Genomic DNA, 12,634 nt, shown 5'->3' with positions numbered 1-12,634 from the left:
AATGGTGTACTTCTATTTTTTAAGAAAGGTCTGACGAAGTTAGCAGAGTTGTCTTTTAATTCTGATATAGAGAGTCCAACAGCACACATTTACCAAAATGAAGCAGACAACTGAAGGAATTAATAGCAAAGCAGCAACACAGGTGAAGCTTGTATTTGAACAGCACATCTTAATTTAGGTGGGTGGCAGAGGAAGAATATCATCCCTTCTGGCAATCCTACCTGTCCCACTTGAAGCCTCTATGTAGTTAAAAATAAAGTTTCAGGAGTTACTTCATGGTCTCCATCTGCTTGGTGTGCAAGACATTGAGGTAATAAACATTAAAAAGTTTACAATTGTGAAGTATAGATTTGTGCCAATACCTATTCATTTAACATTCTGGTTTGCTTTATTTTGAAATGGGCCACGTAAATTTATGGCATAGCCTCCTGGAAAACAGCTAAACCCAGCTGTATGTCACCTGTGAACAGTCATTTTCGGGGGGGATTCTGGCTTTATTGGGCTCAGCAGCAAGGATGGCTTCTGGTTTGAAAGGCAAAACCATATCAGCCGTGGGCTCACAGAGGCTGTCAGAAGAGCCTGGTCTCCATTCCCCTTGCAAGCTCTTCCCCTGCTGCACTTTTCTTCTTTTAACAATAACTACTACCAGTCTGATAGAAACCAAGGTGCGTGAAAGAGAGAGAAAACTGGTATCATGAAACTCAGGAACACTATATGGGGGGTAAGGGGAAGAAGCAGCGGATGATAGAAAATGTGAGGAGGGCAAAGCCTTAGGAAGACAGCAGATCTCTTGGAAAATGGGGAAGAGAGCAACAGTGGCTTGGACAGGTATTTATGAACCAGTGTTGTGTCCAGCTCAGGAAGCACAATTCTCCGAGCACTGAGAGAGGACTATATTCCATCTACATTATTCCTGCTCATTTGTTTACTCTACCAGATGGGAAAATCTGCATCCAAACAGCAGAAATGCACAAACACATGAGTATTATCTCTACCTTATTAGAAGTCTCGTCTTACAAGCTTAATTAGTTTATCCCCACCACAAAATGTATTTCTTAATACTTCATTTTAGGTGCTTCATTTTGTAGATGCAGCATTTCTGTTAGCCTTTTTACACAATCACAATATATAAATATGACATATAAAGACAAGTACTTATGTTTTGTATAGTATATTTATAGCTGATAAAACTGTTGAGTGCCTTGGAATTTATGAACCAGCTTTCACCCAAAAATACATTAGTAGCGTAGTCAAAAGGTTAGTCAAAACTGGCATTAAAAATTTTCAGTTACCAAAAATATCTAGTATCCCAAAGTTTTTCTAATGCTTCATCTATTTTGATTGAAATTGATTGAAATATAGCCCAAACCTTGATATAAAATTTAACATTTGTCATTAGAAACAGTGGGAGTTCATCAATACATTATGTTATACCTCAGTGGCCTTGTAAGATTCAACAATTTCTAAGATGCTTCTATTCTACTGCTCTACTGCTGTCTGTGGAACAGGAGGCAAAGATAAAACTAGGCAATTGGAAAAAAAATGACTGTTCTTATAACTCCAAACTTGACATACCTGTAAATCATCTTTAGCTTGATACTGAAATCCACTAAAAAGCAGGCACTGTATTTAATCAGATCCATTGTGATTCAAGATTTAAGAGACTAACATGTATAGGTCCCCTTACTACAAAAGTATCTCATAACCAACAGTAAAAGTAGCTCCAAGTGAGAACACAGTTTGAAGCACTAATGCAAAGACTGGCTGACGTGTTGCATTTTAATTTAGTAGTTACTTTGTATTCCAGGTGATTTGGCCTGACTAATGTGTAGGATTCTTAATGAAAGTAAACCTCTTTCTAATGGGGAAATCCTTACTGTGCTTTTTTCAAGGAAACATCAGGTTTATACCACCTCTGGAGATTAGCTGAACTAGTAAATAGAACAGCCTAGTTGTGTGTTTTTTTAAAAGCTCATGACGTTCTGTTGCACTAACACATAAACATCACAAAATAAATACACCGTACTTCTGCAGAGAGACGTTTAACAACTTACATTACTTTTTCTCTAGTACAGCATACATACATACGTACACAAGTTTACATGGTAGTAAGTGATGACAAAATAGATCTTATCTTTTACAAAAAGAAAGTCTGGGTTTGTGACAAGGCTTTAGAGAAAAGGTGAAATAATAACCACAAGTTTTTAAAAAGCCAGTCTGGCAACAATAGTGGATAGTAGGTCTTATCTTACTTGGCAACTGGCAGGTAGTTCTGATTATTATTAAAAGCAACTGGAGAGGCCTCCCCAGAAGGAGACCTATTTTCTCTTCTAGTTATCCTTTATAAAAACATCAGTCTGCTGGATAATGAATCTGAAAACATGACATGTTCAGAACAAACATCCCTCAATCCTTTTATTAAGGGAGCATCTCTCAAGATTGAAAGGAGACCACTATTCATGCTCTTTCAACCATCCACTAGCTGCCAAGTCATCGGCTGATGCAATGACAATTCTGATATCTGTGAGGCAAGCACCTATGTGTTGTTATAAGCCAACCAGCTAAAATCACTTCAGAGAGGTCACTGAAGAGTCCTTGAATGGTAAAAACTACCAGTTAGAATGAAACTCTAACAGAGAAGTTCCCATTATCCAGCACCTGCATTGTTTGGTCCCCATTTACCTAACAGGTAAGATACAAAACACAGTTAACTGCAAATGCTTACACATTTAAAAGAGAGGCTATCACATCATGTTGATTAAAGCTAGCCCAGAAAACAGTACTTGGAGCTGAGTATTTCAGCACTGAGTCACTGACAAAAAACAGAAAGGAGCTTGACTGAAAAATTAGTAGATCTTCTTATGAGAATCAGTCCAGTCCAGAGGCATAGTTCACGTAACATCGAAATTCATTGGCTAAATTTCGTGAGTGTTTTGGAATAAACTTACATATCTTCACACCAAGATGCTTTGCTGCCTGTTCCTCCATGATTGCACCTGCAGCAAAAATAAGTAGTATTCAATGAGAAAAACAGTAACAGAATGTTTGGGCTTTTTTAATAGCTCCTCCCAAATGCATATATAGAGAGAGCCTGTTTTTTTTCAGGAAGCAAGGCTTAAAGCAGCTACACTATCAGCCCTCTTTAACAACTGAATCTATTGGAAAATTTAAAATAAATCTGAAAGAATAGAAGATGCCCCAAGGAAATGAATGTCCGAGAAGTTTCATAAAAATAGGTAGTGGGTAAGATCAGTGCCCCTTTTATAGAAAACAGAAACTTGAACTCAATCTTCTTGCTACATGCCAAAGAAATTACCTGGAAGGGAGCCATGGGAAATGCAAACAGATTACATATACTCTTCCACTTAAATAAACTGCAGTGCGATATTTACAGCTACACACTGAGAAATCATTTTCTTGAGCAGTATTTCTCAAACTTTGTAAACTGAAGACCACCTATCCATTTCAGGGAAAAAAATTCTGAGAACCATCCTTGTGCATGACTGCCATGTGCAATTAAACAAAGAAGTAGGCTTTGTACGGCCATATATTATTTTACATTTTCTTTATTTTGCCTGCTTGGTTGACTTCCCTTAAATTGTATGTATAGAGGGGTTTTGTCCTTTGTTTTTTTGCAAAAGTGTCCTGGATGTCTTCAGACATCTTGTAATAAGATTACATTTTAAGAAACACCATGGCTAAAGCAGATACTCATCACTTCTTAAACCAGCAAGTGCAAGTACAGTTGGTAAGTTATCCAGTTTCACTGCTCTTATCGCTGGTTTTTAATTCCTCCTGCTGTATTTCAGTGCCTAAAATCTCCTTACTTGAAACACAGTGGCAGAATCCCCTCATACATTCATTCAGATTAAAATGTCTATGTTTAGCAGTAAGGACAGGTAATATATATATATTAAAAAAAAAAGTTGATTTTGTTTTTCTTTTCAAGACTTAGCTAAAATCATCCCACTTTACTCAGCAAAGGCCATTCCAACCTATTTGTCATTCTTTCTACTTAGCTCACCTTCGATGTTAAGTAGTATTAGCATTTAAGCATTGTAGGTCCCTTCCAACTGAAGTAGTCTATTCTAGTCTATTCTAATTTTGTATGTGGCAGCTGAAATCCTGCAGCTACTGACACGTTTAAAAAAAATCACAAATTCGTAAGGTTATTGAATAAGACATTAACAATAAGTTGCACCTATGTTCGTCATACCCAGATTTCAATCGTTGCAATTACAGAGAGTGGCCCTTTTACAAGAAAAAAAGTATTTCTGGAACTTTGCAGGATGATCTTGTAATTCTTCAAAAATTTATTAAAACTCATAATGCCATATGAAAAAAGTACTGACTACAACTATTAAAAAACACATGCCTTCAATTTAAAATAAAGGTTGAACTAAAGTACTTCAATAAAAAGTGTAGGACACATATTCCTCCTTGAATTACTGATAAATTAGTATTTTTCTCACTTGAGTAAGTTCGTCTTTTGAGAGAGAGAACAAGGTGCTTAATGGTGACCTAATATTTTTATCAATTATACCTGTGCAAAGCAGAATCTTTCCTTTTGTTAAGTATTTGATGGTCTCTGCAGTTTTTTGAAGACATTCCTCAGACAGATAGGGTGGATCTGCTATTACGATGTCAAAACTGTGTGGCAGGAGATTTTCAGGTAAGTTCAAAGGGTGGTTGTAATCATAGAAGATAAATTCTTCTCCATATACAGAAAACCTTTTGTCGTACTCCAGTATACATGCTGAAAAATCTTTACCATCCTGTTCTTTCAGTTTCTGGTACACACTCGGTGCACTAACACATGCTATCCTGAAAAAGAGACAGTAACTTAGAATATTAATGTAAAAGGCAAATAACAACAACAACAAACCCTACAGCAGTCCTCAGGGCTGCTTTGGGAAAACATTTTAAATATTAGTCCCAAAAACGTAAGCTATACTTCCTCCATTCTAACAAATAATTACTTTAATAACAGAGTTTTAAGTATTGAAGCCATTACCTATTCAACCTCCATGCTGCACAAAGACCTTAAGCTTAACTACAGAGAAAGTCTTGTTTCAGAACAGCACGGAAATATACTTGAAAACTTAAAATTAAAAACGACTCCTTACAGAAATAGGAAGAAAACCAAGTTTTTCCATCTGTTCTACAGAAACACTGTATGAAAACAGAGAAAAGAATTACAAGTCATTAATATGCTCTGGAGCTCTTTGTATTTCTTAAAAAATAAAAAGATTCACAGTAAGGTTTTACAAGGCAGAGCCTACAACATTCAATGAAATGCTAAATGGTAAGATCAGTATGAACTATTAATTAAATAAATAATAGCAAAGCATTTCTGCAGTATCTCAATTGAACAAAGATCAACTACAATGAGTAACGAATTAAACTTCATGCTCTACCTACATAGTAGAAACAAAATATTTACAGAAAAGACATGTTAAATCTACAATGTAATTATCAAAACCTACCTGCCACCTTTTCCAGCTGCCACAACTGCTTCATTAGCCAGGCATGATGCAGTTTCATCGCTGTACCAAAACTGGCTCAATTGCTGAGAAAGATAATGCACAATTACAAACAACATCAAATCTTCTGACTGTGCTATGTACAGTTAGGTGTGGTGAGTCATATTTGAAGAAAATCAAAATCCACAGCAACTTCTCAGTTCACAAACTGTAAAGCTGGAAATGTGACTATTTTCCTGACAGTCTTTTTACTTCTGTAACGAAGCGACATGCAGCCGGTAGCTTACACTGTGTGTTTCCAAAGCATTTAATGCAGCATTCGGAAAATGAAGTAATGCAAAATCACTGACAAGGTTAGCTCAAACTCAGTGTGCAGATGCACAATATTTATGTGCTCTTAAATTGAGTTACTTTAGCAGAAGAGGAAAAAGGAACTTGAAAAGTGACAGTATAGAAGGAAATAAAGGATAAAAGTACTAAATCAGAAGAGATCAGAAAAAGGAAGAGTTAAAAAAAAAAAACAACCCAGAGACAAATCAGAAATCAGTCTGTCAGAAGAAAAAAAAGCAGCAAAGCAGCAATCTATAAAACCAACGAAATAAAACACATAAGTATGATGTGAAACGAAAGATCACTTGATCTTGTTACACTGCATTTGTCTCAAACTCGGGGAAGAATCTTTACTACCTTCACATACCAGGCTGGAGTTAAAACTTCCAGAAGGGATAGATGCTTCTGTTGGCAGCCTTATTCCCTCTTCATGTAATTTCAGTTTGTACCCACCACACACATGTAGAACAGACAACTATACCCAGATTTAATATTAAAGCAAATACCCCACAGTGTTACTGTCCATGAATAATTTGATTTTGCTACTCTAGGAACATCCTGAGCGTTCCCCTTTTTAATTCCATTTCATTATCCATCCACAGAAGAAACTTGGTAAAGGCTACTCCTCTAACTGTGCTTCATTCACTGAAGTTTATAGTTTCTTACCCAGTCTTCTTCTATTGAGCCAATGGAATATTGATTAAACCCTTGGGAGGTCTTCATGCCCTCTCTCTGCTGCTGTTCCAAATAGAACTCCTGGAGGGCTGCCAGCGTATGGGATGAAAGCTGGGGAATGTCATCATCATCATCATCCATTTTTCTAGATGTCAACCAGAGGGAAAAAAAATAATTAAAGTAACCCTTTTCAGTGGTGAATGCTTTTAATAACGGCATAGTCTCCTGAGGTAAAACAACCTCCACTGACAGTGCAAACTTACTCTAACAGCTAACTAGGAAAACCTCCTCACAAGAGAAAACATATTCCCTCTACTTAGGAGCTCTTCAACCAGTGACAGGCAGATTGGAAATAACATGCCTCCAGAGAGAATTCAGGAACAGCAGCAGCACTGTTCCCTTTCTATACAACACAGATTTGGCTTATATTCTTACAGGGAACTTGTCATTACCATTCTTGATTTCCTGAATCTGTAAACCTTTTTTGTATCAGCTTGCAGAAAAAACAACCTTTAGTGGATTTGGCAAATCCTATAGAAATTATTCCCTTCTCTCCTAGAAATAATGATGGCTACCGGTCATTCCTTTCCATGTTCAAAAGTCACACCATTCTGACTCAAAATGAAGTAAACCAGCATTCTAGGATCAGCATCACCTGGCTTTAACTTCCACACCATAAAAAGAGTCCTCTGAATACCAGAAACCTTCTGCAAACAAAAGCAGGCAAGAAGCTCAAGAAGATGTTTTTCTAAGATAACGCTACTCAACTGAAAATTTGTGTATTTTGTATGTAAGACATGGACATAACTCATATCAAAAAGACATGGTATATACTAATGGAAAAGTATAGCCATTTTCAGAAAACTCTTGAACTGGGTCACACTGCACAGTATCGCTGAACCCTGCTCACCCCAGGCAGCCAAGTGGCATCTGCCCAGAGGGAAAGCCAACACGTTTGTGTCCTTCCCAGAAGGGACAGTGCCACCTCCTGGAACGAAGGGGACGAAACCAGGAACCGTGCATGTGAAAAGTACTGGAGAAAACTTGAAAAGATTCTTCTCTCAAGAAACCCATTTTCTCCCATGTTCTGATCTAAGAACTAGCACACAAGCAGTGACTTGAACAGAACTTGGAAACGGGCATACGCTGACCTTTGTGCAGAAGTCACCAAGAGAACCACGTGCCATCTGAACTGTGTGCAACTTCAAAAGTTAAGTATAATTTGAAGTATGGCTGCTCACAGTTTTTATTCTCCCCATTCCCTGCATTACAACAAGAACTCCAGAATTCAGTCTCCTCCCTTTCCACCCTTCCCTCCATGCTGCTCGCCCTAGCAGAGTTTCCAGACATTTCCTAAAGCACAGCTTCTCCCTACCTGCTGGAAAAATGGCATCATTAACCTGCCACTGTGAGATAACTCATCAGTATTCACGAGAATAATTACTCTGCCACTCCACTGACACAGTACACATCTACATGTGGTAAGAGTAAAGCACTTAGCTTTTCCAGAGTATCCTTTATTGACTTGCTGGTTTCTCAGGCTGGGTTGGCCAAACAGGGAATCATTCAGAGCTTGAAGACCCACCTATGCCATTAGTCTCATGCATGAGAATTCAGGAGTCAAGCTACCTAGTAAAACTAAAATCGCTAATTTCATCCCTAGTGTTTTGTTGAATAAAACATAAATGCTTTAAAATTATTTATATTATTAAACTATGTATTATTTAAAGTATTTACTATAAAAATGACTGCAAATTCACACAGATAATACAGTTTTTGGCAACAATGCTCTAACAATACACAATGCTACAGTCCATTTTAGGCCCTATACAAGAACGCTTTTTCATTGGGACAGACATTAGAAGTTTAAAATCACTCCTCATCTCAAAACTTTTTTATTAAGTGCATCATACATGTAGTAATCTTGTTTGCTATTATCCCCTAGGCAGGGACACATCTATGCTTTGACACTAAGAAACTGAAACAGATGCAAACTTGCAGTTCTTAAGTCAAAAGCTGAAAATTTGATCTTATGTTCAGTGAGCCCATACAGGCTTTTGCAAGGACTAAATCCATGCCCATGAAATGAAACCCTCACAAACAAAATTGCTGATGAACCATTACCCATGGTTTCAGTAGATAAAAAGGCATACAGCCATAGACACCTTTTTTCTAGAAATATTTTTTTTAGTTGATTTTTTAATAGTCTTCCTTTCGGTTTGTAAATTAAAGCCTTAGGAACCAAGCAGTAATTAACTGTGAGGTTGCACGGAGAGGTAACTCGGAACATATGGTAGAAATATTATGTACATCTATTAAGAACACCTTCAAAATTCAAGATATTTTTCTGAATATACATATATTGTCTATATATACTGACTTAGGTCATTAGCATGAAGACATTTTCATGCTCAAGAACGACATCAGAAAACTATTAAAGTGAGTTTATGTGAACAAGACTTGTAAATTCCTTTGACTTCAAGGAGAAAGTTCTACTCTTTGAAAGCCCTCTATATCCCTCCCAGAAAGTTCACTGCTCTCAAGTCCAGAAACAACCCTGAAAGTTTTGGGGGAGGATGGGAGGAAGCAGAGAAACTCACAGTGCCTCTGGCACTTAGGGAACCTTTAAACTCTATTAACTCCCAAGGCTCCTGAGCCCCGATGCTCCAGCTTGCCTATCCATGCTTGCCCCAGCCCCTGGGTTCCTCCACAAGCAGCCCGTGCTCTGTCCTCACGCAGACTCTCTAGGAGTAGGCCATACCTACATCTGTTTTGTAGAGTCTTTTAATACAAATCAAAACTTCTCAAACATCTGAGAGGTCATCCTCAAGCACAGGCAGCCAGCTTGTTCCCCTGCAGTCAACTGGGAAAAACTCAAAACCTCAAGTTTTTGGGGCCCGGGTGCCATGAAACAGAACGGCTTCTGAATAGGATGGCTAAGTCAGGGGACGTCAGAAAGGCAGAACTGACAAACCTGCACACAAACCTGAAGCAGTTTTCTTATGTACCAATGGTTTTGTGGAGTAGGGAAAGAGGGACAAGGCAGGATTTGTGGACCAGGAGCAGCTTACCTGCCACAGACCTGAGAACAGCTCCATTTCAGGATTAAGTCTGGAGAACTTTTTGTTAATGTCCACAGCAAATGGTTCAAGAGGAAAGCTGTACTAGTTCAGATCAAGGGTTGATACTGGTCATTCTTCTATCCTGAAGGTGGCCAAAAGCAGCTGTCTCAGGAGTGAGATAAGGCAAGTATATGTGATACCTCCCCACTCTATACTCTCCCAGACTTTAACCATTTGCCACTAAGGGAGTTGTTTCTGCATCTGAATTCATTTATTCTGTGAATGCAGTTCTCTTAGAGACACTTGTCCAGTATCCCTTAAATTCACATAAAGTTTTTTAATCTATAATGTTCGCTGGTACGAAGTTTTATTTTATAACTACCTCTTCTTGCTGTGAACGTGGCTACTAGCTTCACGTGATGCAAATACTTCGTGTACTGGAAGAGAAAGCAAATGGTTGAGCCCTTATACACTCTCCCCACAGCACTCCACGTGTCATTTCATAGACACCTGTAAGTCAACCTCCCTCCCTCACTCTGCAAGTTGGCTCTTTTCTAGCCTGAAGGGCCTTAACCCACTCTATTGACTGGTTGACAAAAGTCTTTCCATGCTTTTCCTCATCCTTGTTAAACACTTCTAATATACCCTTTTTTTGAGATGAGGAGACTAGAACTCTACGCAGTATCTAAGATATGGGTGATCACACATTTATGTTGTCATTTTAAGATGTTTTCTGTTAGAGTCTATTTCTTTTCCTAAAAAATTCTAACATTTGATGTGTTTTTCTGGCTGCCACCAAACACTCGTATGATGTTTTTTGGAGAATCACTTATCATAATCCTGAAGCCTCCTGCCTAAGTGGGGATGGTGTCCAATGAGAACACGATTAAGTAGAGTTTACAAAGAAATTTAAAAGGATCTACCAAGAGCTCCAAGATACCAGCATGTACAAAACAAAACTAAACAGCAGTTCTGGTCCCTTCATCTCAACAAAAAGCAAGAGAAAATACTGAAACTAGAAAATGTTCAAGAAGGGTCCTGAGCCATCCAAAGATTAGAACAGCTTTTACAGGGGAATGAGTACTAGGAAGTAACTGAGAAGGGGTATGACAGAGCCTGTCATCATGAGTGGCATGAACACCATGGGCAAAGATCAACTACTGTTTTCCAAGGCAAGAACTAGAAGGCAACAAGCGTGGGCTGCAAGAGCCTGGTTCAAAAACAAAATCAAAAGGAGCTGGTTCTCGACGCAAGGTGTGGCTGAGCTACAGAATCCCTGTCAGCAATGGAAGTTCATAGTGCTTCAAAACGACACAGAAAAGTTTATAGAAGAGAAACTCTCAGAGGATTACTAAATATGCAGAAACTGCATTGGATTCAAAAAGTGAGGTCTGGAGGCCAGGTAGGTACTTTGAAGGAGAAGGGCAGTGTGATGTATTCTAGCCCAATTCTCATCCTTTTTAATAAGCACAGACAGACAGGGACGGTAGGCTGGACTCAGAACCGCTGTAACCCTCCTCCGTGTGAACGACGAAACACTGACAGTTTCTGAAGGCCCTTTTTTCCTGTTCCCTCTTGTATTTAATCTCTTTGAGCGCCCACTGCTACCAAGTACGTACCCCCCCCCCCGGTGCGAGGGGTTCCCCAGGAAAGCACGCTCCCCGAGAGGCGAGCCCCCCGCCGCCCACCAGCCCTCTCCTCGGCCGCCACCTACCCCCGAGCAGCGGAGAGGCGAGCAGAGCAAGGAGCAGGACGCTCCACGGCCCCAAGGCTGACAGGAGCCACCCTCCCGCCTCAGCAGCCCCTTCCGCGCCGGGAGCGGCGCGTCCCCGCCGCAAGGACCGCGACACCCTTGCGCCTCCCGCAGGCCGCCCCCTGGCAGCCTTCCCCCCCCCCGGCCCTCAAACGCCACTCGCGCTCAGCCGACACCGCCCCTCCGCTGCGGGAGTCCCGGTCCGGGAGCAGAACAGGCCCCGGTCCCGCCGCCCGCGGAGAGGGGAGCGCCGGCCGCCCTCACGAGCGGAGGGGCACGCGCCCTCCGCGGCCGCAACACTCCCCGCACCGCTGCCCGCCTTCTCGCGCCACTCACCGGCCGCCAGATCCCTCCGCGCACGCGGACCTCTCCCACCCCGCCCCGCCCCGGCGCCGCGCGCAGCGGTCGGTGCCGGCCGAGGGCCGCGCGCCCCCTGCTGGGGGACTTCGGCCGGGCGGGGCGGCGAGCCCGGCGGCCGCTCCGCCAATGGGCTGGAAGGACCGCCCCCGGCGCCGCGAGGGGGCGGGGCCGGGCCAGGCGCTGCCTCCGCCCCCCCTCCCGCCTCAGCCGGTGCCGGGCGCGTCCCGCGGGCGCGGGCAGCGGAGCGGCTGCGCCGGCCTCTCACCGCCACACGGCGGCGGGTGTCCGCCGGGGCCGAAGGCGCCAGGCCCGGGCCGCAGCCGGCTGAGGGGGCTGGCGGGACGCTGCTGCGGCGGCAGCCGGAGGGAGGCGTTCGTTCCGCCGTGCCGCTTTAAGGCGATCTGCAGAGCGGTTTCCAGCGTACCTCAATAACGAGCTGCATGAAAGGGGAACGGCCGACGCAGAGAGCCGCCGGCCGGCGCAGGCTGCCGGCAGCCCGGAGCGCTGCTGCCGCTCCTCGCGTCCTCCCTTCGGCCTCCTCCCGCGGGGCCCGGCCGCGTGGTTCGAAGCGGTGACTTCCACAGATACAGAGTCTTAGATGGGCTGCACCTCGAGTTAGACAGCCGTAGGTAGCCAGTCGCGGGTGTATCCCGAGTTAGCTGCCAAGTGTTGACAAGCCACGAGCTTTTGACTTCATCAGCCGCCGAGCTCCCCAAACTTCTTGATCCGGGTCCCCTGCCCAGGCTTTCCATTTGAATTAAGCATCATCAAGTTGGAACAAGCTCCCTTTCTGGCATACAGGTAGAAGTTGAGCTGCGGCTCAGTTTCAAAAGACGGCAAGCTTTAAAGTACCTTCCTTGTTTCAGTTAATTCAATGCATCTTTCCCTTTGGGCATAAACCTTCCCTCTGCCCGTTTCTCATCTTGTGCAAGCACAATGTGCTTGTCTGGCAGTTCCTGTCATCCCACATC

The 12,634-nt window shown here is 42.2% G+C and overlaps 1 protein-coding gene across 3 annotated transcripts; it reads right to left on the bottom strand.

Annotated features, from left to right (window-relative positions):
• Positions 1-39: 39 nt before the first annotated feature.
• Positions 40-11,771, bottom strand: EEF1AKMT1 (EEF1A lysine methyltransferase 1). 3 transcript variants are annotated; one of them, XM_069808178.1, is made up of 5 exons: positions 11,640-11,771; positions 6,480-6,633; positions 5,487-5,569; positions 4,544-4,824; positions 40-2,996 (listed from the first exon to the last, which is right to left on the bottom strand). In XM_069808178.1, the coding sequence occupies exons 2-5, from the start codon at positions 6,627-6,629 to the stop codon at positions 2,869-2,871; spliced, it is 642 nt and encodes a 213-aa protein (XP_069664279.1). In that variant the 5' UTR covers positions 6,630-6,633; positions 11,640-11,771; the 3' UTR covers positions 40-2,868. The 3 variants fall into 3 exon arrangements, with proteins under 3 accessions (XP_069664279.1, XP_069664280.1, XP_069664281.1); XM_069808179.1 differs by lacking the exon at positions 11,640-11,771 and adding an exon at positions 11,265-11,411; XM_069808180.1 differs by lacking the exon at positions 11,640-11,771 and adding an exon at positions 9,560-9,712.
• Positions 11,772-12,634: the final 863 nt, after the last annotated feature.

Source organism: Haliaeetus albicilla, chromosome 20, assembly GCF_947461875.1.
Source record: "Haliaeetus albicilla chromosome 20, bHalAlb1.1, whole genome shotgun sequence".
NCBI classification, from domain to species: Eukaryota; Metazoa; Chordata; class Aves; order Accipitriformes; family Accipitridae; genus Haliaeetus; species Haliaeetus albicilla.
This window is presented reverse-complemented; position numbering and strand designations above follow the sequence as displayed.